Consider the following 25,199-nt stretch of genomic DNA (forward strand, 5'->3'; position numbering starts at 1 on the left):
AAAATTTTTCTCAGGAAAAGGCTTCCATTTAGTCTTCCTCCCTCCCCTTTAGTATGTATTGTGTGGCTGCATTGACTAGACCTCCTTAGGAGATAACATTCCTTCTTAATCTGGTAAAGGGTCACCATGACCCACGACTTGCTTTGTACGTGCAGATCTGGATTGTGTAAACTGTTGATATGTCATTTGATGTATAACCTGTTTGTCTTAAAAACTTATATAACTGCGCTTTGACCTCTAACAGGCGGAACAGTCCTCAGAGCTTTCTGAAAGACTGTCTCCTGGGTTATAGTCCCCAGGTTGGCTCGAATAAAAGTTTTCATTTCTTTCTTAGATTAATTGGTTATTAATTATTAATTAATATTATTAATTAATATTCAGTAAGATTATGAATCTTATTATTAATTAATATTCAGTAAGATTATGAATCTTACTGATTAATTTTTCATCAGTAATGGTATTGCTGAATTTGTCTGTATCCTTACTGGTTTTCTCTTTAGTTGTTCTATCAATTGCTGAGAGAGGGGTGTTGAAGTCTCCAACTGTAATCATGGATTCATCTATTTCTTCTTCCAGTTCTATCAGTTTTTGCTTCACATATTTTGCAGCTCTGGTATTTGGTGCACGCACATTTAAGATTGTTATGTCTTGCTGTGAGATTACCCTTGTATCTTTATGTCCCTCTCTGTTTCTAGTAGTCTTTTCTCTGAAGTCTACTTTATCTGATGCTTTCACTTAATATTTTTGATCCTCTGATTTGGGTGTTTTTTTGTTCTGTTTTGTTTCTTATTAAAAATTTGTTTTTATTAAAATATAGTTGATTTACAATGTTGTATTAATTTCAGGTGTACAGCAGAGTGATTCAGATATGTATTCTTTTTTAGATTCTTTTCCATTACAGGTTATTACAAGATATTGAGTAGAGTTCCCTGTGCTATACAGTAGGTCCTTGTTAGTTATCTGTTTTATATATAGTAATGTGTACATTTTAATCCCAAACTCCTAATTTATCCCTCCCCCCCGGCCCCCACTTTCCCCTTTGGTAACCATAAGTTTATTTTCTATATCTGTTAGTCTATTTCTGTTTTGTAAATAAGTTCATTTGTATCTTTTTTTTTTTTTTTTTAGATTCCACATATAAGTGATATCTTATGATATATGTTTTTCTCTGTCTGACCTACTTCACTTAGTATGGTAATTTCTAGGTCCATCCATATAGCTGCATGATTTGGGTGTTTTGTAATTGAGGCTCTTTTCCCCTTCTTTTTTAGGAATATATCATTCGGGTACAAAGAGGAATTTCTGTAGAAAATAGCTGGCAGGTAAGCTTTTTTTTTTTTTGTCATTAGAAAAATGTTTAAACAAAATTCTGACTTGGGGCATCTAAAAATCTGGAAAAACTATATTAATCATATGTCTTTTAGATATAAACGTTTAGCTCTAACACATGTATTCTAAAAGGCTTTTATGTTCCCAGTTGTTCAGTTTAATTCGTGTATGTTACTACGGAGAGTAGGAATCTGTTCTCCAGGTGGACACAGAGTAAGTGGGCTAGGCAAATTACTTGTTTTGTTCCTAGTAATTCAAACCTCACCTGAAGCCATGGCTTGTTGGGTGAGGCAGGTTAACGTTCAGTCCACCAGGTAGAAGGGTGAGACAGTGCCCTGGACATTGTGCATTTCATGGACTCCCAAGTCCAGTCATGGACAATTTCTAGTGCTAGTTCCCACACTGACCATAGGTAAGGATCTGCTTACAGCCCCAGGGCCTGCTTTCCTCACAGGTGGCCTCAGAGAGGCAGAACTTACTATACACATCTAGAGGTGCTTCCCATCCCAGCTGACTTGCAGAGGGTGGCTGAATTCTGTACAGGGACCATTTCTTTCCTGCTTTAGTAATTATAATGACCCTCCTGCCTTCCAAAAATCTTACCTTGTCCTTCATAGCCCAGGTTGAACCTTACCTCTCACCTTAAGCAGTCTTTGACCTCAGTGACCCATACTTGGTCTTTTCTTTGCCTGAAAATTCAAACTGCTTTTTGTTGGACTAATTATACTATTTAACATCAGTTGAGCATTTATTGTTAGGCACATTAATTCACTTAGCCCTTTAAAGGCAGTTCTGTGTGATAGTATTAGCCCCATTTTACATTCAAAAGGTAAGTAACTGGTCCAAGGTCACGCTTATATCCCTGACAGAACAGGGGTGGAATTTGCACATTCTCTGTGGTTAACTATTGTACTACCTTTTGCTCCTTTGCACTTATCAGGGATGCCCTCATGTTTAACTTTCTGATGTATATTTGTCAAACAGGCCCAAGGGCAATGTCCTACCAGAAAAATCAACCCTTGATGTAGTTTTCTAGATCCAATGCTTTAGAGTCCTGGGGGACACTTAACAAAAATGTTGATACTTAACCTCCTTAAATTCCTGAATTCCTAGGTGATCTCCAAGTAATTCTTATGCACACTAATATTTGAGAATCATCAATAAAGATTGAAAAAACTTTTTGAAAGCAAAATAACTTCCTTCCCCGGAGACTGAAGAGCTAGTGGAATTTGGCTATGGCCTAATCAATGGCATCACCATAACTAAGAAAGAATGCATACACAGTGGATGTGGACCGTTGGCCAAGAGGGGAAATGGGCAATCAGAGAGCGGTGTGGCCTCTCTGCCTGCAGATGCATCCAATCTCTAGACTGGTTGGATCTCAAATGGGGGAAGTTTTATCCAGGGCAAGGATGAAATGGCCTCAAGACTGTCCACATGCTTTAACTTTAATTTCATGTTCACTAAAACTTTTTTTTTTTTTTTGGTAAATCATTAATTCATCTTTCTAGGTGCCTGGTTAATAAAAAAAAATACTTAAAGGGCTATTCACCCTGGAAACAAATACGTCATCATTCTTTCTTACCTGTTGGCATCTTGCGAGTTTGGCTAGCATTAACCAGTTTCCCATGGCCCAGCCAGCTCAGGGGCACTGCTTGGTCTGTTTTCTGGGGCTGCTGAGTTAAGCAAGTTAAGCACCAGGTATATAAGCCCTGCTACCCTTAATGCAAGTGCCTTGGCTCTAAAATGCCAATAAATATTAAATAGGGAAATGAAAATTGATGGTCTTTGCTGAATCAAAACACCACTTTTATTTCTTACAGATTGTTAGGAGATACAGTGACTTTGATTTGCTGAACAACAGCTTGCAGGTAATTATTTTAAAACACCAATGACACATTTATTACTTGGGGTATCTTAGAAACTGGTTGGAAACAACAATATTAGGAACAAGAAATTAGCAAATTTCCCTAGCAAAGGAGATAAGCTCATACTTTAAACAGATGATGTGTGACTCTAAAAATAAACTTTGGGGAATAAACATCATTTATAATAATCACCTTGCAGCTGGGTACCTTTGAGCCAGACTGCGTCCTTACCACAATCATGGGATGCTGTGTGTTATCTCCTTTTCGCAGGTTAGGAATGACTAGATGGGTTGCTAGAGTTGTTCACTGAGAGCTGGGACTCTCAGACTCTCTTAAACAAGGCTGCATAGTCAGCATTGCAGATCAACAACACTCAGCAGTAACTAGAGACTCAGCCTTTTTCAGTGTAACTTTTTTTTTTTTTTTTTTTTTTTTTACTTTTTAAACTTATTTTTTGGCTGCATTGGGTCTTCGTTGCTGTGCGCGGGGGTTACTCTTCGTTGTGGTGTGCGGGCTTCTCACTGCAGTGGCTACTCTTGTTGCGGAGCATGGGCTCTAGGGCATGCGGCCTTCAGTAGTTGTGGCACGCGGGCTCAATAGTTGTGGTGCACGGGCTTGGTTGCCCCACGGCATGTCGGGTCTTCCTGGACAAGGGATAGAACCCATGTCCCCTGCATTGGCAGGCAGATTCTTAACCACTGCGCCACCAGGGAAGTCCCTCAGTGTAACTTTTTTCTCTTAAATATGTATTTCTAAATCCCTTTGATTTAAATGTTTGTAACTTGGTGGCCATAATGCAAAGAGGGGTGAGCTGGAAACAAAGCTAGTGCTGGTAATGATCGAAGGGTCCTAGAGAAGTGTTAGCACTGTAGGTACTGGCAATACCACCTATGTCTTCACCTGGTAGATTGGTCTTCAGGGGCCATGGGTTATTGAAGACCACTGGGCTTGTATCATATCTCAGCTTTGATTGGTAGCATAAACCCTTGAGCCAGAGTGCTTGGCTTACGACCAGCCCAGCTGGGAGGTGAACTGGCCATCATCAGTCATTCTGAGTGACCTCTGATCCTGTCCACAAAGGTCAGGAGGACTGCTGACTGGGAGGCAGCGTAATGCTTCATTTCCTTCAAAAGGCCATTTTTTATTGACCAGACTTTGGAAAAATAGCATTTGTAGAGTCCAGACTTTGATGTTATTTACAACACTGCTGGAAGCATGAATGCCTTATTTTCCTTCCAGTAGATCTGGCCTGAGTATCTGCAGACCTTCTTGTAATTGACATATGGTCCTGCATTTCACACATGTTGTCTGTCTACATTTTTTTAAAAATAAATTTATTTAATTTTTAAATTTTTGACTGCATTGGGTCTTTGTTGCTGTGCACGGGCTTTCTCTAGTTGTGGCAAGTGGGGGCTTCTCTTTGTTGTGGTGCATGGGCTCTAGGCACGCGGGCTTCAGTAGTTGTGGCACATCGGCTCAGTAGTTGTAGCTTGCGGGCTTAGTTGCTCCACAGCATGTGGGATCTTCCCCGACCAGGGCTCAAACCCATGTCCCCTCCATTGGCAGGTGGATTCTTAACCACTGCGCCACCAGGGAAGTCCCAGAAGGGGGAGTGATTTTGTACAGTGCCATTCAGCCATGGCTGAGTAAGAATCATGGGAAAAATACTTCTGAAATCGAAATTGCCTAGGCCTAGCCCCCAAGAATCGGGGGTGGGGAGGAGGGTTTTATCTCCTATTTGTTCTTTCTTTGGGGATATAAAGTTGAATCTCCATGACTATTCAATTATAGCCTTTTTAATATAATAGAATTTTATTTTTGCATCAGTGTAATTTTCCTTGTTAAAATGGGCACTTTCACTGTGCATCTTATTTCAGATGCAAATATCCACATGTATTGATGTTGGCTTGTGCTGGGCAGGATATGGCCAGACAGCATTTCAGTGGGAGGTTTTTCTGGATCCAAGTAAACAAACAGAAGAAAGCACATACAGCTTTTTGGCAACAAAATAATTTCAAAACAACCCCATAAAACAGACCAAAAAGATTCCAAAACCACAGAAGAAAACTGTGACCATGAATTTCAGTGTCTGATTACCCTTCTGACAGATAAATGAGTTCCTGCTGAAAAAAGAGAAATGTAATACACATATGCAGAGTTGTCTTAGTCCAATAGGAAACATACCTAAGCAAAAAAACCCAAAAAACCAGCAGGATGTAAAATTATACATGCAATATAATAATTACATTGAAATGTTTAGGAAAAAAGCTTGGAAGGAAATATGCCAAAATGTTAACAATGGGGTTCCCCAGGTGGCAGGATTATGGGTTATGTTTATTTCTGGTTCTTTATACTGTTCTGTACTTTCCAAGTTCGGTACAAGTAAACACATGCAAGCTGTATAAGTAGAAAAACAGAAAAAAAGCTGTACTTTCCCAACTTTTTATAGTGAGCATATCTTGTGGTAACAGTGAAGAAAAATCACCACCTTATTTTAAAGGCACCATCAAATTGGTGACCATCTAGAGAGATAGCATGCGACACAGAAAAAGAAGAAAGAACTGCAGTGATGGGAACTGGCAGGGAACCCTCAGACTTGGCATGGGACCCAGCCTCTGCCTCTTACCAGCCCTGAGACCTGGGCTCAGTTACTTCCTCTCTCTGTCCTCACTCTCCCTGTCTGAAGCCAAGGGGCTGAACCAGATGACTTCTCAGGTCTGTTGTAGCACAAATGTTTTGTGATTTGGCTGTACTGCCCATTGTTGACGTAGGAGAGACTACTGAACACTGGGGGGAAATGGGGACAAATTAGGGTCTGTTGAGAGCTTAGAACTCCCTAGAATACTCCCTAGAATGTAGTTGAAGACAATTTACAGATCGTTAAGGTCTGATAACAGAAATGAGAGACTAGTAGATTCAGAGTTAGGTTTTTCCTCCAGACAAAAAGCTGGTTTTCTTGAAACTGATAGAGTTTGTCATGGAATTTAGAAGCTTCTGCTAGGCTAGCATGGGTCAGATTATGGGCTCCAGACCCCAGTTTGGCTGTCATCCCCCCTTTGCTTTGTCACTCTGCAGATGTTATGAATGGAGGAACTTTTATGAATGGAGGAACTTTGGGGACTTCTCTGCTGGGCTTCTTGTTCTCTTTTCCTTTATACAAGGAACTCAAGAAGGGAATACATAGGGTACGTTGAAGAGGGAACAATAAAAAATGGGATGATTGGCTTGAAGCCATCCCTGTGGAAGTGTCTAGGAAATCACTGACTTAGTGGCTTCATCACTTTATGTGCTAGTACTCTCTCTCCCTCCTTTCTAATTAGTCATGGGAGTTCTGAATTTTATATTCTGTGACTGGTAAGCATTTGAGAAATTCTGGGAGGAAGCTGAAAGAGAAGTTTCTGTTGAATGTTAATCTCCTTTCAAAGGCAAGATTTTATTTTAGTTTTATTTATTTATTAGTGAACTTTAAAAAAAAAATTTATTTGGCTGCGCCGGGTCTTAATTGCGGCACATGGGATCTTTGTTGCGGCATGCAGGATCTTTTAGTTGCCACATACGGGATCTTTATTGTGGCATGCGAGATCTTTTTAGTTGTGGCATGTGGGCTCTTAGTTGTGGCACGTGGGATCTAGTTCCCTGACCAGGGATCGAACCCAGGGCCCCTGAATTGGGAGCACGGAGTCTTAACCACTGGACCACCAGGGAAGTCCCTCAAAGGCAAGATTTTAAAGTAACACACACAGCATAGTTTTAATACTTTTAGGAATATTTATTGTGAGATCTTAAACCAGGGCAGGAAAACACCTCCCATCTGTCTAGCAGACTGACATGGCAGGAACACTCTAATCACAGCTGTTGGCAAAGAACTCTGTTTCACCTGTTGATTTGGAAGAGCTGATGGGATGTCTGGGCAGATCAATACATTTTCCTAAAGAGAAATGAAGCATGAAAAAAAAGATTGGTTCAAGCTTGGAGGCCACAAAGTTTGAAACAGATAGCTTATCAAATTCATGAATGAAAAATAGCACCCCCCCAAAAAAAATAGCCCTGTTGGGGTTTGAATCCAATGTTGTCAGATGTGACTGTCCATTCCGAGTGATGTGTGAGGTTCAGCTGGGTCCGCTCTTGGGCAGGTAGTGCAGGAAAATGCGCTGATATTGGCTGATAGTAATTTTAAAAAAAATCCTTGTTGTGTATATGATCACTTTGATGAGCAAAAGGGATTTTTCTTTCTTTTTTTTAATTGAAAAAAGTAGTAAATGAGAAATGTTAACATTTCATAGTATAGAAATAAAAATTAATTCACCAACCCACTCCCAGAGGTAGCTATTTTCAAGCAGGTAGTGTGAGTCCTTTTAGATGTTTTTGGTGCATGTATAACTATATGCCTGGGCTTATACACACACACACACATACATACACACACAAATGAGATTATATCCTGCAACTTAACAAGGGAGCTTTTAAAAGAAATCAGTTATGTTTTCAGTAATATATTACCTTTGATTCCCCTGTATTACTCAATGCTCCTGAACAAAACTAATAATAAAACGATTGGCTTGGATGTGTGCTAGCTGAGTGATGTGCTTTCTTCATAAGTATGCTTTGTATTTAGCTAATAAAGGAGCTGCTGTTACGTAAAGCCTAATTGTATGAGTGAGGAAAACAACCTGAAATTGAAGTGTGTCATCTGGCAATGAATTTTGCCATGGTTGAAAATTCACTCTAAGTATGTTCTGACATATTTTCATAAATATTTTGGAGAAATAGGCAATTTAGAATTGTCAACCAACCTCTTCATCTTGCCCAATATCAAGTTCAAGGTCTTCAGCATTGTTTGAAAAATACAACAGAGTGGAACAGGCTAAGTTAGGTTCATTCACATGGGTGATTTACATGACATGCTTGTCTGAATTCAAGATGCCCTTCTCTTTAGACCTTCCCCTTGATCAATACACATGCCACTTGGACAGCTCTAATCTACGTACAAGTGTAGACTAGCAGTGCTCTTTGAAAGCAGTTTTGCTCATTAAATTAAGATACCAATCTGACACTTTGTTTTTTTAAGTTTAAAAAATAGATTCATAGGGAGTTACCTGGCAGTCCAGTGGTTAGGACTCCGTGCTTTCACTGCCAGGGGCCCAGGTTTGATCCCTGGTTGGGGATCTACGATCCTGCATGCCGCTCGGTGTGGGCAAAAGAGAAAAAGGACTTATAAAGTTTTTTTGTTGTTTGTTATTTTTATTTCAAGATATCTTCAGCCACTATAATTTAATATTTAAATATCTGTGATTTCTTTTAGTGGCAAAAGTCAGATATTGCTAATAATACCAGGTTTATGGCCTACATTTATAATTGAGGGATATGCTAAGTTTGTTTTTTTTTAATTTATTTAATTAATTTATTTTCGGTTGCATCGGGTCTTCGTTCCTGTGTGCGGGCTTTCTCTAGTTGTGGTGAGTGGGGGCTACTCTTCGTTGCGGTGCGTGGGCTTCTCATCATGGTGGCTTCTCTTGTGGCAGATCACGGGCTCTAGGTGCCTGGGCTTCAGTAGTTGTGGCTCGCAGGCTCTAGAGCGCAGGCTCAGTAGTTGTGGTGCACGGGCTTAGTTGCTCTGCGGCATGTGGGATCTTCCCGGACCAGGGATCGAACCCTTGTCCCCTGCATTGGCAGGTGGATTCTTAACCACTGCGCCACCAGGGAAGCCCAGGACTCAAAGTTTTAAATGATCTGGAAGACGATAGATTGAGCACCCGCATTTACTTTTCCTCTCTCCCGAAGCCACTCTAAAACAACAGTAAATTGATCTTACACACACACACACACACACACCCTCAAGGACAAATAGAATAGGAGAGGAGAAAACTACAACAAAAACATTTGAAACTGAAAATCCAATGGATGAGAGCTAACTAATTAAGCAGATATGAGAAGGCAGAATTCTGAGATGGCAGTGAGGGTGGCTAACCCCATTGGGTCCCAGTTTATACTACAGAACCTCCAAAAGATTTAGCAATTGACAGCACCAGCTGCTGCCTGCAGCCTGGGCTGAGGTCAAGCTAAAATCAGGAGTTGAAAGTATGTTTAAGCAGTCAGATCACCAAGTCTCCCCATGTGAGCAATTTATGGCTGCTCTTCTCCCTCCAGTAGAAAAACTGAGTTTATTCTCTAGGGAGGGTAGAACAGTCTTTGGACTGGAGAATGCGGGCATAGTTGGAAAATTTACATAACAAACAGGAGACCTGACTACTCCCCACCCCTACCCCCAGCCAAGCCCTCTTCTTCCTTTCAGCTCCCAGAATACTGGCAGTCAGGCGTAGACCCTCCAGGCAGGAGACTGGAAGATTCTTTTGGGAGGATCTGTCCAGCCTAAGAGGAAAGAGCTAAAGAGAGTGAGGTCACAGGTTCTTAGAAAAATTGTCTTTTATAATGTCAGATTAAAAATTGCATTACATTACATCAGGATGCTATTAAGGAAAGAAAAGTATTTAGAAGTAAAAAAGATAACAGTAGGAATGAAAACTCTTTAGAAGGGCTGAAAGATAGAGGAAATATCCCAGGGAGAAAATGTTTAACATAGGTGGAAAATGGGAGCGAAAAGATAAGAATAGAGGACCAGTCCAGAAAGTCCAACATTGGAAAACAGGAGTTCTAGAAAAAGAAAGCAAAGGGAATGGAGAGGAAGAAATAATGACCTAATTCAAGAAAATACCAAAGAATGTAAGGATATTAGTTTCTAGATTGAAAGGGCCGAGTACTCAGCACAGAGAATGAAAATAGAGCCATATAAAGGCACATGGAATTCACAAACCGAGGTCAAAGAGAAGATCCTACAAGCTTCCAGGGAGAGAAAAAAACCAGAATGAAGAATCTACTGCTTGAACCTTTAACAGCAGCACCAGAAACTAAAAGACAATAATGTAGCTCCTAAAAATTCTGAGGAAGAAATGTATTTCCAACTTAGAATTCCATATCAAGACTCGTTATCAATCAAGTGTGAGGGTAGAATAAAAACATTTTTTAACATGCAACGTTTCAAAACACTTATCTCCCTTGCTCCCTTTTTAGGAAGCTGACAGAGGGTATCTCCACCCAAAGTCAGGGAATTATCTAAGAAAAGGGCAGGTATGGATATAGAAATGGGGTTCAGCAGGAGAAAGGGCAAAAACTTCTCCAGCATGATGGTGAAGGGAGGTCCCAGGATGCCAGCTTTGCAGCAGGTATAGGGACCACCAGTCCTGCTTGGAGCATGTTGGTGGGTTCTGGAAGGTACTCCTTAAGAAGATAAAATTGATACATCTTTGTATCTGAATGTGTTGAGAAAAGGCTTAGGCGGAGAGTTTGGAGTTGAATAGAAAACTTAAAAAGACTACTAATTGACAGAAAGGAATAATAAGCATGCTCTTTGGCTCAGTTGTGAATATCATTTACCTAATGTAAATATGAATATTGCACTAAATAAAATTATAACATCACTATATTGGAAGGAGTAGTAATAGAACGTGTATGGAATGAGATTAGGATTGTGAAAGAGAACTTAATCCTAATCTTCCATAATTAGAAACTTACAGATAATGCCTAAAAGTGAAAAATCAAGACATAACAATGTGAACAGTCCCCTATTCCAGAAGATCAGCCGAAAGCGTTGAATGTGGCTGCCTCTGGGGAGTGGGGAATGGATATGTCACCTGTTGAGGGGGGGTAGTAGGAGCACTGTGGGACTGCTAGTAATAATAAAAAAAGAACTATTTGACTCTTGAAATTATGTTCATGTATATGTTTGATAAAAAGAAAACCACATTACAAAATTAAGTTTTAAAGTTGCTACGCTGAATAAAGCATCTTACCAATTCTTAGTTGTTACGGTTTTTCACATTTTTATAGTTTGACAAATTAGGATGCATCCTAAAATACCTTAGACCTAATGAAATATGATGGCTCAGGATTCTGATAATGTATCTTATTTGGGGATGACATGAGTATAATACTTTTTTTTTTTTAATTAAAGATTGCAGGCCTAAGTCTACCTCTTCCTCCCAAAAAATTGATTGGTAACATGGATCGTGAGTTCATAGCTGAGAGGCAGAAAGGTCTTCAGAACTATCTCAACGTTATCACCACAAATCATATCTTGTCTAATTGTGAGCTGGTTAAGAAGTTTTTAGATCCAAACAACTATTCTGCAAGCTATACTGGTAAGTAGAGGAATCTATCAGCTACAGTCCCGGGACAAAAGAGGCGCTTTTCTTTGCTGGAGATAATACACGTGGGAGAAATTCTCCTTCCAAATGAGGAGATGTGTACATCTGTTATAGGGTGTTATTCATTTACTAATAATTACCTGATTGTATTTTTACTGTAGATATATAAGAAGAACATTGTTCTAAAATGTTTGTGATGTCTGTTTAGAAAAATATGGAGGAGAACTTATTGTCTGTGTACAGAGTCTTGTCTTTATTATCTTCCCTGACAAAACAGAGAGTAAATAGTTCACAATAATCTATACAGTAATCTCAATTTGATTTGTATTTGGCTCTGTTTTTGTGTTTACAGTATATACTATGCCTGGTTTTCCTGGGAATTACTTTAAACACAACAGTGATCCAGAAGTGTTCTTTCTGTGTCTTCCCCGTTGCTTGCTGAAATCCACTCTGTGCAAAGCCTAAAGAAGAGGTAGTTCTCTTCCAAACCTTCCCTGGGTCAGGGTGGCAGCCAGGGGCCTGAGTTGGAAAAGGTGCCAGTCACACACAAAGCTAGCATCAGTAATGTAAGCCCGTTGTCAGCAGAATGAGTGATTAAATATTTAATACACTCTGGCGTGGCCTTGAAGAGACCAATAGAAACTGTTGTAGAACTGAACCAGTGACTAGAATTCAACTGGTTTTTTAAAACTAAACCATGCTTAGAGTCTAAGTGGAACTCTGGGTATTATTAATAAGCTGATTTCCTTGCTAAGAGAACAGATTGTTTACCGGCTACATTTTAGGTCCTCAGAACGCTGCTTTTGAAGTAATTGGGGGGAGACACTTTTATTTCTGCGTCAGATAGAGGGGCTGCTTTTGAAGTAATTGGAGGGAGACACTTTTATTTCTGTGTCAGATAGAGGGAAATAGAGGACTACTTGTCAGGCACCAAACTTTTCTGCATAATATAATCCACCTGGGGAGCTTTAAAAAATCCTGATGCCCAGGCTGCATTCATGCCAGTTAAATCAGAATATCTGTGGATTGGATTCCTAATTTGTAAAGCTCCCCTAGAGATTCTAATTGCCACCGAGTTTGAAAACCACAGTTAGAACTTGCTACTTGCAGTGTGGTCCTTTGACAGCAGCACTGGCATCACTGGGAGCTTGTCAGTAATGCAGGATTTAGGCCCCAGCCTAAACCTAGGATCAGGATGTGGTTTTAACAAGGTTGCCATGTGGTTTGCATGCATACTTAAAGTTTGAGAAGCCTTGTCCTAGAATGTACCTGCCATCTTCTAATGGAAGTGCCTGTAAGAAAAATGTGTTTCTAGAATGCAATCAAGTGAAGGAAAGTTAATTTCACACTCACATTTACTGTAAGTAACAATGAATTGTTACAAGGCTTGCATCCTTCCCCCACTTGTTTCTCGGTTCACGTAGGAGAAAAGGGGCTCCCGGGACAGCTCGCATTCTTTCAGAGTAGATCTCGCTTGGCTTTCAATTCACCATGCTTTATTTACCTCACTTGTTCTCAGAATTCAGATCATGGGCCTTCTGGATTGACTTTTTTTTTTTTTTTTAATTTATTTATTTTTGGCTGAGTTGGGTCTTCGTTGCGGTGCGCGGGCTTCTCATTGTGGTGGCTTCTCTTGTTGCGGAGCACGGGCTCCAGGCATGTGGGCTTCAGTAGTTGTGGCATGCGGGCTCAGTAGTTGTGGCTCGCGGGCCCTAGAGCTGAGGCTCAATGGTTGTGGCGCACAGGCCTAGTTGCTCCATGGCATGTGGGATCTTCCCGAAGCAGGGCTCGAACCTGTGTCCCCTGCATTGGCAGGTGGATTCTTAACCACTGCGCCACCAGGGAAGTCCCTGGATTGACTTTTATCAAATCAGTCCCAACCCAGCCCTCTTCATTGGTTTGTCCACATTTTTTCCTGAGGGTGTCTGCTAATGTTCTCCCAGGGCAAGTGTCAAGGTGTAGTGCACACATGATGATGCCATTCATTCCATAAACCTTGACTGTCTGCTCTGCCTATGCCATGTGCTGGGTGCAGGGCTGGGTGTTGGGGTGCAGGTGTGAAGAAGATGTGCTTCCTGTTCTCAGGGAGCTTATACCGGAAGTACCTTGGGTTGCCAGGGGTCAGAGCTAGCAGGGATCTTGGAGCAGACGTATCAAAACTAACCCTCCCGTTTTATTTTTTAATGTTATTTTTTGTTGTTGTTTTCCTTCCGGTTTTATTGAGATATAATTGATATACAGCACTGTATAAGTTTAAGGTGTACAGCATAATGATTTGACTTACATACATTGTGAAATGATTATCACAGTAAGTTTAGTGAACATCTCTCATCTCATACAGATGCAAAATTAAATAGAAAAAAATTTTTTCCTTGTGATGAGAACTCTTAGGATCTACTCTCTTGTTAAATTTCATATATAATGTACAGCATTGTTAATTATAATTATCATGTTGTGTATTACATCCCTAGTACTTATTTATCTTATAAGTGGAAGTTTGTACCTTTTGGCCACCTTCATTCAATTCCCCATCCCCCTATACCCCCTAGCCCCCACCTCTGGTAACCACAAATCTGATCTCTTTTTCTATGAGTTTGTTTGTTTTTGAAGAATAATTGACCTACAATACTATGTTAGTTCCTGTTACACAACATTGTGATTTGATGTTTCTATACATTTCAAAATAATCATCATGAAAAGTTGATGATGTCAACTTACAATATGTCACCATACAAAGATATTACATAGTTATTGACTGTATCCATCCATGTGGTTGCAAATTTCATTCTTTTTTGTGGCTGATTAATATTCCATTGTGACTCTTAGATTGCTTCCATATCTTGGCTATTGTAAATAATGCCACAATGAACATGGGGGTGCATATATTTTTTTCTAATTTTCATTTTCATTTTCTTCTGATATATACCCAGGAGTGGAATTGCTGAATCATATGGTAGTTCTACTTTTAAGTTTTTGAGGAACCTCCATATCATTTTCCATAGTGGCTGCACCACGTTACATTCTCACCAGCAGTGCACAAGGGTTCTCTTTTCTCCACATCTTTACCAACACTTGATTTTTATTTGTGGCCTTTTTGATGATAGCCCTTCTGATGGGTATGAGGTGATACCTCATTGTGGTTTTGATTTGCATTTCCGTGATGGTTAGTAGTGTTGAGCATCTTTTCATATGCCTGTTGGCCATCTGTATGTTGTCTTTGGAAAAATGTCTATTCAAGTACTCTGCCCATTTTTTAATAGGGTTGTTTGGTTTTTTGATGTTGAGTTGTATGAGTTCTTTGTATATTTTGGATATTAACCACTTGTCAGCCATATTTTTTGCAAATATGTTCTCCCATTCAGTAGATGGCCTTTTTGTTTTGTTCATGGTTTCCTTTGCTGTGCAAAAGCTTTTAAGTTTGATTAGGTCCCATTTGTTGGTTTTTGCTTTCTGTTTTTCCCTTGCCTGAGGAGACATAACCAAAAAAATATCACTAAGACCAGTGTCAAAGAGCTTACCACCTATGTTTTCTTCTAGGAGTTTTATGGTTTTAGGTCTTATTTTACATCTTTAATCCATTTTTTAGTTTATTTTTGTATATGATGTGAGAGAGTAGCCAGTTTGGTTCTATTGCATGTAGCTGTCTAGTTTTCCCAGTACCATTTATTGAAGAGGCTGCCTTTTCTCCATAGTGTATTCTTGCCTCCTTTGTCGTGGATTAACTGCTTATAGAAGTATGGGTTCATTTCTGGGTTCTCTCTTCTGTTCCTTTGTTCTCTGTATATGCATGTGCATGTGTGCACGTGCATGTAAATACCATACTGTTCTGATTACTGTAACTCTGTAGTATACTTTGAAATCAGGAGCATGATACTTCCAGCTTGTTCTTCTTTCTCAAGATTGTTTTGGCTATTCAAGATCTTTTGTGTTTCCGTACAAATTTAGAATTATTTCTTCTAGCTCTGTGAAAAATGCCAGCGGTATTTGATAGGGATTGCACTGAATCTGTAAATTGCCTTGGGTAGTACAGTCATTTTAGCAATACTAATTCTTCCAATCCATGAACATGGTATATCTTTCCATCTGTTTGTGTCCTCTTCAATTTCTTTCATTAGGGTCTTAGCGTTTACGAAGTACAGGTCTTTTACCTCTTTAGTTGGACTTATTCCTAGGTATTTTATTCTTTTTGATGTGATTGTAAATGGAATTGTTTTCTTACTTTTTCTTTCTGATAGTGTGTTGTTAGTACACAGAAATGCAACCAGCTTCTGTATATTAATTTTGTATCCTGCAACTTAACCGAGCTCATTGATGAGTTCCAGGAGAACCCTCTCGTTTTATACATGAGTGCCCCCCCCCAAGAAGGGCCTTACCTAGGGTTGCACATTTGTATGATTGTACAAGTGTCCAGTGTCTGAATGTTTCCCAGTTGAAATGCTCCTCAACCCCTGGAAGGTTGTCTGATCCCTGTATTTCCTTCTATTGTACGTCTCTCACATGCTGCTCTTGTCCTGATCTTTCCCCTCTCCCAGCATGGCAGACAGTTAGGAGTCCAAAGCAGATGTGGGCAGGAGTATAAGAAAATTGTCAGAGGCTCCTGCCAGAACTCAAATGCTCGAGAAGCTGCTGCTATTTAGAGGGCACAGTCCTGATGTAAAGGGATGGATGCTGTTTTCAGAGAAATGCTGATTTATTTCCCCCTTTGCATGAAATGTCAGAACTTGTCTTTCCTCTATGCTGACTCACCAGCAGCCTCAGGAAAGGGAAACCCAGGCCGCCTCCTCCACACCATCTTAACTGAGCCATTCCCCGAAAAGCCAGACAGACTTGTTCAGGTTTCCCAAAACTTACAGCGTGGCTCCCTGCACACCTCACACTTCTGGCACTTCCCTAAGCGGAGCCAGTTTCCCTTTAATGTGGATAACGTCTCTACCTCTCATCAGTTTCCAAATGGTCTGTGCTCACCACCCGGCTTCACTGCAGCAGGATTTGAATTCTGCATTCAAATGTGGCCGAAATCACCATGCTCACATTCCTGCCTGTTGCTCTGACTGAGCCCAGAGGTGCTTTGTTGGAGGGGAACTGTTGATAACAGCCGTTCCCCAGGAGATGGGTGACTAGGAGCTCGGAGGACATCAGCAGCTGCCTCGTCTCCTCCCTGGGTCCCCAGCTTGGGATTGCTGGTCCCTTTTTTCTTTTTCGTATGTTTTCCTTATGACCAAATTCACAGAAGGGAAATAGGTCCTTGGTGCTTTGTTGAGGGCAGGTTTTGGGGTGTTCATTTGAATTAGAAAGTCTAATTGAGGGCCAGCTACTGTACAGGGAAAACAGGTGTCTCCCGGTCATGAGGGGTTTGTGTTGGGAAACACAGGCATGCACGCACACACACACCACCTTATTCATCTTGTTAGCAAGGTGCTTCACTGCACTGTAGCCGTCTTTGCCCGGTAAACGACTCCGTAAGGAAGCTTTTAATGTCCACGCAGAAGTCACTTGGACCAGAAATCAAGAGGCCTGTGTCCTGGTCCCAGCTTTTTTATTAGCAGCATCTCCACTCTGTAGGCCTTGAGGTCCCAACCTATAACACAGGAGGTGGGGGTGGGGACAGTGGACCAGGTAGTGTCGAAGCTCTCTTCTAGTCCTAAAAGCCCAGGAATCCTATGAACAGGTCAGATAGTAGAGGACTCCAAGATGAAGGGAAGGAGGGAGTGAGAGAGGGATTGGGCAGGAGGGGAGGTTGGGAGGGAAGATGAGATTATATTCAGAACAAGAGCAGGATGCTTCCGAGAGGCTGGAGGCCCACATCCGCTTTGCAGGCCGCAGCAATATCACATGCTGTAGTAGTTTGGGGTATCTGGAGCCTAGTTGTGGGATGGGAGGAGTCAGTGTTTATTCCCTTTAGTCATCCCACGGGGCTGGGATCTAGGACGTCAAAGGCTGCACACAGTGGGGGCAGCTGGTACGTTCTGAGCTGAGAAGTCTGAGCTCTGAGGGAAGCACAGGATGGACTTGAAGGCATCGCTCTGCATTTCCTGTCTGGGGCTTGTTTATCAGCAACTACCGAGCATGCAGCTTTTCCCATGTGTCAGTGCTAGAGAAATGGAGGGCAAATGCCTTCCTTTTCATGGATTTCATGTTCTAATGGGAGGGAGTGTCCACATCCATTGAACATGTATTGAACCCTTAGTTCTTACTTCATCAGCTATTTATTGTGTACCTACTATGTGCCAGGTGCTACGAATACAGCACCGAGGAATGAATAGTCTCCTAATCCCATGCCCACCCCGTGGCACTTCTGCAGGGAGATTGACAGGAGAAGACTGTGGCAGGTTAAAAATATGGCAGCACCTTGAGGGTGGGGGTCAGGGTGCAGATGATCCAGATCTGAAGATGGAGGAAGGCTTCCCAGAAGAGGTGATACCTACATAGAGATCTGCGGGGTGAGTAGAAGTTAGCCAGGCCAAGAGGCAAGGGCCAGTGCTCCCAGAGAGAAAGAAGTATTTTCGTATGGCTGTGGGCTCTGCCCTGTTAAGTTATTTCTTTCCAGCCAGAGTTCACAGTCTAGTGGAAGACAGTAGCCCTAATGTGAGACAGGATCCCATAGAAGAGGGACACGTGTAGCACCGAAGTGTGCAGAGGAGGGAAGAAGGGAGGGAGTCCCGGCTAGGGGAGCAGCAAATGTGGGCTAAGCCTCAAAGGATAGATGGATAGGAATAGAAAATGCCAAGGGGTGGAGGTAGACCAGTCTTCAGGGGCCTTGGCAGGCAAATCTCAGTGAAAAGAGTGTGAGGTTCATACACTGTGGGGGGTAGAGACAGAAGGGTAAGGTAGAGCCAGAGCTAGAAGCCTGGTCTTGATTTGGGAAGGAAATGGGGCCCCAATAAGGGCTTCTTAGCAGAGGAGTAGATGTTTAGGTTGGAAGTGTGTTACCTGAATCTGGGGAGAGAAGGGATTAATATCGGGAGCATGGTAGTCCTGTGATTTACTGACAATAAATCATAGTTCAGAGGAAAGAAAATGTCCTGTCTACAATTCCCTGACCCCAAAGGTAAAAAAAGCTATTTTCTAGTCCTTAATTTGCCAGTAACAAATCTACCATATTCCACTTGCTCACAGCTGTTTCACCCATTCCTAAAACAATGTATAATACATAGTAGCGTACAGTAAACATTGTGGAATAATGATATTGTGGGGAATTATGAGTCACTGTTAGTTTTGAACCAATTGTCCTTTACAGTCTCTGAGAATGACATTGTATCCCATTTAGAAAATTATTTTTCATAATCCTCCTCAAAGTTGTTATGATTTTCACGTAAAAGAATATCTTTTTAAGCAGTTTATGTTCAAGTTATTTTGGAAATACTAAAAGCATTTTATATCCGCATTACTTATAGAGGAGGTTCAGAGTTCCCAGTGTCGGTTATAAAAATTCATCTGCTTCTTCCACTCCGAACCTCTCCAAATGTGTTGTCACATTGGAGTAGTTAAAACAAATGTAAATGGAGTCTGTTCTGTGTCTGTCATCTCATGTTCTCTTTTGTGTGGACAACACTGACACTTTACATATTGAGTCAGTAAGATTGTTTTCTTCCCCAAACTTCAATTCATAATGTACTGTAAAATATATCAAAATGATATTGTTTGCCTAGTTCTCGGCGTAGTTAATTCCAGACTAGGTCATTTTGACACATGGAAAACATTTCTGCTAAATCCCTCGTGCCTGGGATGTAACTAATGCTAGGCAGAGGTGCAGTTCCACAGTGAATTTGCAGGATTGCTCTTTGCTTTCAGGGATCCAGTGTGGCTTCATTCACTCACTACATTGAGGGAAAATAGCAAATTATAGATGTTGCTTTTTGCAGGAAATGTAAAAACACAGTTATTCTGATAATTTCCTTATACAGTGAACTTTAAAGAACTTCCTCTTTTCATTGTCTTCTTAGAAGGGGGAAACGTTCTCATGATAAATAAACACAAAGAGAAGGGTGGATTTTTTTCCAGTAAACAGGCATACGGTAATTTCCCACCGTAGAACCATATTTTTGCTGTACATGGATGTTTTTCTAAAACACTGGCTTTTATTTCCAGTATGTATATATTTAAGGCTAATCGCTTCTTTGTTGGTGAAAGCTATAATTTCATGAGGAATGAAGGCGGGATAAATATCACTTGGAGCAACATTTCATGTTCTTCCAAGCTGAGCTTACAATACGCTTTGAGTTTTGTGCTCGGGTTGTTGTCTGGTGCATATATTGAATTCTTGGGTTAAGCCAACTAGTTTGCATATTTTAGATCTTCCAGTATAAGTAATTATTCCGCTAGTAGTTACTTTCTTTTCTTTACTAAACCTTTTATTTTGGAGTAATTTTAGATTTACAGAAAAAATGGCAGTGATAGTACAGAGTTTCCGTATACCCCTCACCCGTTTTCCCCTAATGTTAACATCTTATGTAAGCATGGCACATCTGTCAAAACTAAGGGATTAGCATTGGTACATTACTCTTAACTATAGTTTTATTCAGATTTCACTAGCTTTTCCATTAATGATCTTACTCTATTCCAGGATCCAGTCTAGAATCCCACATTTTATTTAGTCTGTGTTCATTTTTTTTATAATTAAGTTTTTCAAGAAGGTCATAGACCATAAGAATTTCATTTGCAAGAATAATATTTTAAGCATATGGCACTTTCCTGATAGTGTTTGACTAATGAGTTTCTAAAATATCTTTGCAGAGATTGCCTTACAACAGGTTTCCATGTTCTTCCGATCAGAACCAAAGTGGGAGGTGGTGGAACCATTGAAAGACATAGGTGAGAAACCGCCATGCCCATTTTGTTAAGAAAGATCAGAGAACTGGGTTCTTTGTCATGCTTTCTTATGAGTATCCCAAGAAAGTTTTTATGCAGGTGAAATGCATAAGAAATGCAGGTGATTTCTTTTTCTTTTTGCCTCCGTACGGTTTTAGGATGCAGTCCTTAACTTTTATTACTTAATGAATCTTGGTTAAAGCTCCATCTGAAGATTTGGATGGTAGTAACTAATAGTTTCAGAACCATCATTCATTCTTGTTTTACCTTTTTCACTAAATCTAAACTGAAGTGCTGTTTTCCCTTTTCCATGAGTAGAGTAATTTCTTTGCTTTTTTTTTTTTTAGTTCAGCTTTTACCATGTCACTATTACCAGATAGTTTTTTAATGGTGCCTATATAGCTATGAATAATATTTCCAAAATTAATTTTTATTAATTACTTGGTCACCAAAACATATCGGTGTAAAATCATGTAGCTATAAACACATCTCTGCTTTTATGACAGGTTGGAGGATAAGGAAGAAATATTTCTTGATGAAGATTAAAAATCAGCCAAAGGAGCGGCTAGTGTTAAGCTGGGTAAGCTGTAGCTTTTTTTGCTTCAGGCTCATTTCAAGGACTTCAGATGGGTTTATGAAAGCAGATATTGACAAGAGAATTACAAAATTGTATTGTGCTCCTGAGTGATGTAAAGGCCTCCTTAGTCACACATCAAAGGAGAGTCATTTTAAGTCACTTTTTTATGCATTTGGTAGTATCGATGTGATTATGTTTGATCAACTAGTAAACATTTGGAAAAAATACAAACAGTTTAAAATAGTTCTCTGTAACCTCTTTAGGGTTGACAGTTGGGCAGTTTGTTTTAAAGAAGATACTTGGGTAATACTTTGTTTCATCTATCACTTTGAGAGTTCTAGTGATACACTTGATTAATGGAATTAGGTAAGATTACAGTTAAGTCCTAGTATTTGTATGTTTATATGCTGTCTCTCCAAAAAGGCAGTGAGACAGCAAGAAGTAATGTGGTTTTCATCTTTGGTTTACAGTTAGATATTTGGACAGATTAAAAAAAAGGGAAAGACTCAGGAAGTCCCTGGCGGTCCAGTGGTTAGGACTCCCACACTTCCATTGCAGGGGGCACAGGCTCAATCCCTGGTCGGGGAACTAAGATCCTGCAAGACATGTGGCGCTGCCAAAAAAAAAAAAAAGGAAGAAACATGAAAAAAAGAAAAAAAGGAAAGACTTAAAAGGAGTTTTTCTTTTGATGACCAAGACAGCACCCTGATATTTCTTCCCATGTTTGCAGGCTGACCTTGGTCCTGACAAGTATCTGTCAGATAAAGATTTTCAGTGTCTAATCAAACTTCTGCCATCCTGTTTGGTGAGTACAAGTCCTTCTGTTATTCTTGGTGCTGATGAGAGATTCACAGTGTTTTCTCATGAGTGACCATGGACAGAAGAGCCGGAAATAGTCTCTAGGCTTGAGAATGGAGAGGTACAGTGGATTTCATTTCAGACTGAGAGAGCTCGGGGCTACTCCCATAGATCAGAGGCCATTTAAATGACATTCATGACCTCTAGACAATCCATGACACATGTGGTAATGTAAATGTAGTTTTTGTGTTTTAAGCAAATACCAGAAGAGGAAAGCAGCCACTTCTCTGAGCCTCTTGTTCTTGGTAAGGACGTTTGTATCAGTGAATTGAAAGAGCTCTTTCCAGCCTGAGAAAACAGAACTGATACAGTTTTAGGTAAACTGCATGAAGAATTCTAATCGAAGGCTTTCAGTGGAAAGAATGTCATAAGTGTATTTCAAAATATATGCAGAAATTTTTAAGGAAAAGAGTAATCTGGCCAGAAAATTGAGTTAGTGTTGATGTTCTTTATCTGTTTTATGCATGAGGTTGTGGGACCCTTGAATGAGCACAATTAATCTGACCTGTCCAGTTGGGTTGGCAAGTTCATTCTTCTTTTTTTTTTAAGTTTTTTTTTTTTTTGGCTGTGTTGGGTCTTCATTGCTGCACACGGGCTTTCTCTAGTTGTGGCGAGTGGGGTCTGCCCTTCATTGCAGTGCGCGGGCTTCTCATTGTGGTGGCTTCTCGTGTTGCGGACCGTGGGCTCTAGACATGAGGGCTTCAGTAGTTGTGGCATGTGGGCTCAGTAGTTGCGGCATGCGGGCTCTAGGGTGCACGGGCTTCAGTAGTTGCAGCTCAAGGGCTGTAGAGCACAGGCTCAGTAGTTGTGGTGCACGGGCTTCGTTGCTCCGTGGCATGTGGGATCTTCCCGGACCCAGGCATCAAACCTGTGTGCCCTGCATTGGCAGGGGGATTCTTAACCACTGCGCCACGTGGGAAGTCCTGGCAAGTTCATTCTTGAAGATAGAGTGTCTTGTCAGGCTAGCAAAACGAAGCTTTTAATGAGGTGTGATGCCTGGCCAAAAAACAAATGCTGTGGTCTTTGAGTTTGATTAGTTGTGTCACACAGGCTGTGAACACCTAATTCTAAATTTCTTGGAATGGATGTGCTTTTTAAAAAGAAGATAGTGCAGGACTTCTCTGGTGGTCCAGTGGTTAAGACTCCGCACTTCCGCTGCAGGGGGCATGGGTTCAGTCCCCGGTTGGGGGAACTAAGATCCTGCATGCCATGTGGCATGGCGAAAACAAACAAACAAACAAAAGTAAATAAATAAAAAGATGGTGCATATTAATTACAGAAACTCAGAAAACACAGATAAGCAAAAGTAAAATAAAACTTGCCCATAATTCCAACCAACCAGAAGTATGAACCAAAATGTCCAGTTGTTACTTTTCTAGAATTTTATATGATTATATTTGAAAAATTATATAGATGTTGTTTTAAAACCTGATTTTTTGTTGTTGTTAATGGTATACCATGAACATCTTTTACTGTTAATAAATATAGTATAATATCATTATTACTGGCCGCGTTAGAATTATCCTTGGCTCCACCTCAATTCACTCAGCTAATCTATTAGACACTTGGATCACTTCTAGTTTTTTGCTCTTATTAAAAAAAAAAAAAAGCCATAGTGAACAATTTTGGCTAAACATTTGTACCCTTCCTTAATTATTTTTATAAGATAAATAGCTAGAATTAATAAGTAATTGAAGGAGATTTTTTGAGACTATATAAATAGCCTGTTTTTTATCAAATCCACTGGTTTTAGCATTCATAGAGATTTTCTAATTCCATCATTCCTCTTCTATTTATTAGTTGGCATTCTGTAAGGAATAGCTTCCTCTTCTCTCTTCTTTGTCTGTTTAAATCAATATGGACTCAAGGACTTTTATTGTATTCATTGGGTTTCATTTTGAGGTGATGAAAATGTTCTAAAATTAGATTGTGTGATAGTTGCACAGTTCTGAGTGTACTGAAAACCATTGAGTTCACTTTATAATGGGATGTGAATTATATTTAATAAAGCCATTAAAATATCAGCAGCAGTCGCTTCGCTGTGATAATCAGGAGAAACTTCATGATTAATTTACTATATTTCACTGGGCACACCCTTCCATCCCCTGACGCACTCAGTCCCTGCTCATCAAGTCCTTGCACAGCCCAGCTCCCAAGGGTTTAAATGCTCATGGTACTCCTTTGAGCTAATGGACACTGTAATACCTGAAGCCAGTTGGTCCATGTAACCAAAATTCCAGGTCACGTGAGGACTTTTCTTTCAGTCATTAAACAATTTGTCTTACTCCCCACCCCGCTTTGTCGACATCCATTGCACACTCCAGTAGAGGGACAGGAAGATTCATGCTAGCTGCCCTGGAAAAGGGCCATAATGCCGAAAGAAGGCTGCTGTTGCTTGTTTCCTGGCTGTTAAACTCCCAGGCTTGTCACTAAACAGCAGTGTGAAATGTTAGGCAAAGCTGTGAGTGAAGACACATTTATCCTTGTTCCCACTTGCTGTTCTAGGATTTGGCTGTATTTCTTACCAATTTACAGAGGCAGAATATTAAAACCACTGTTCCAAAAATGCAGACTTTCTCTCTCTTGCACCACACTTTTGTCTGAACTGTGAGACTACTCGGACCAAAGCAGGCACCTTCACTTGGAGAGCTTAGCTCATCATTTATCCACTTCCTTTTGTCACTATAGTTCACCTTCCTTCTCTCATCTAAAAAATGAATTACTAGTTGGCCATCTAATAACTTGAAAATGCCACGTGTTCCGGGAATATTCTGCATTTATGTGCAATTAAACTATCGAGCTGGTACTTGACTCTGCATAACCAGATCCTGGATCTAAAAGGAATGTAGATGCTGATGCAGATAAACGTGAATTTCTTTTTTGTTTTGGCAGCACCCTTACATCTATCGTGTTACCTTTGCCACAGCTAACGAATCCTCAGCATTGCTAATTAGAATGTTTAATGAAAAAGGAACTTTGAAGGACCTGATCTACAAGGTACTTGTGGTGCAAATTCATGGTCATAAAGAAGTTCTCAAGTCCCTTAAGAACCTGTTATTCATACTTGATCCCTAGGCTTCCAGAAGCTAGGCCCTGAGGATTTAATTTTAATTTTATTTGGAATTAATTTTTATCTTAGCAATAGAAACTACCCAATTTGGCTAAAGAGCATTCCTTTCTCCACATGAGGGAAGGTTGAACATTACATGATTATATCCATTACATTGTAGGCTGCTCTTAGGTCCGTTTTAAAGTTTATGACTTTGACTTAACAAAGCAATGTTGAACTATCTCAATAAAGCTGTAAAAAAATTTTAAAAAAATACTGAGAAGCTTTACAAACTCATAGAAAAAGAGGTCAGATTTGTGGTCCCCAGAGGTGGGGAGGGGGTTGGTGAGGGGGAAGTGGAAGAAGGCTGTCAAAAGGTATAAACTCACAGCTGTAAGATAAGTAATATAAATAAGTACTAGAGATGTAGTATACAACATGATAACTGTAATTAACACTTCTGTATGTTAAAAAAAAAAAAGCAATACTGAAGAATTCTAACAGTATAC

General features: G+C 40.2%; 1 protein-coding gene across 4 annotated transcripts in view; it reads left to right on the forward strand.

The window, feature by feature from the left end:
• PXK (PX domain containing serine/threonine kinase like) overlaps window positions 1-25,199 on the forward strand; it is a 75,747-nt gene that overhangs the window by 24,327 nt on the left and 26,221 nt on the right. For all 4 annotated transcript variants that reach the window (XM_079933476.1, XM_079933474.1, XM_079933477.1 and 1 more), the window contains exons 2-8: window positions 1,272-1,322; window positions 3,153-3,200; window positions 11,206-11,392; window positions 20,132-20,209; window positions 20,713-20,786; window positions 21,514-21,588; window positions 24,534-24,638. In XM_079933476.1, the coding sequence (XP_079789602.1) occupies window positions 1,272-1,322; window positions 3,153-3,200; window positions 11,206-11,392; window positions 20,132-20,209; window positions 20,713-20,786; window positions 21,514-21,588; window positions 24,534-24,638 (618 nt within the window). The remainder of the gene's footprint in view (window positions 1-1,271; window positions 1,323-3,152; window positions 3,201-11,205; window positions 11,393-20,131; window positions 20,210-20,712; window positions 20,787-21,513; window positions 21,589-24,533; window positions 24,639-25,199) is intronic.

Source organism: Stenella coeruleoalba, assembly GCF_951394435.1.
Source record: "Stenella coeruleoalba genome assembly, chromosome: 10".
NCBI lineage: Eukaryota > Metazoa > Chordata > Mammalia > Artiodactyla > Delphinidae > Stenella > Stenella coeruleoalba.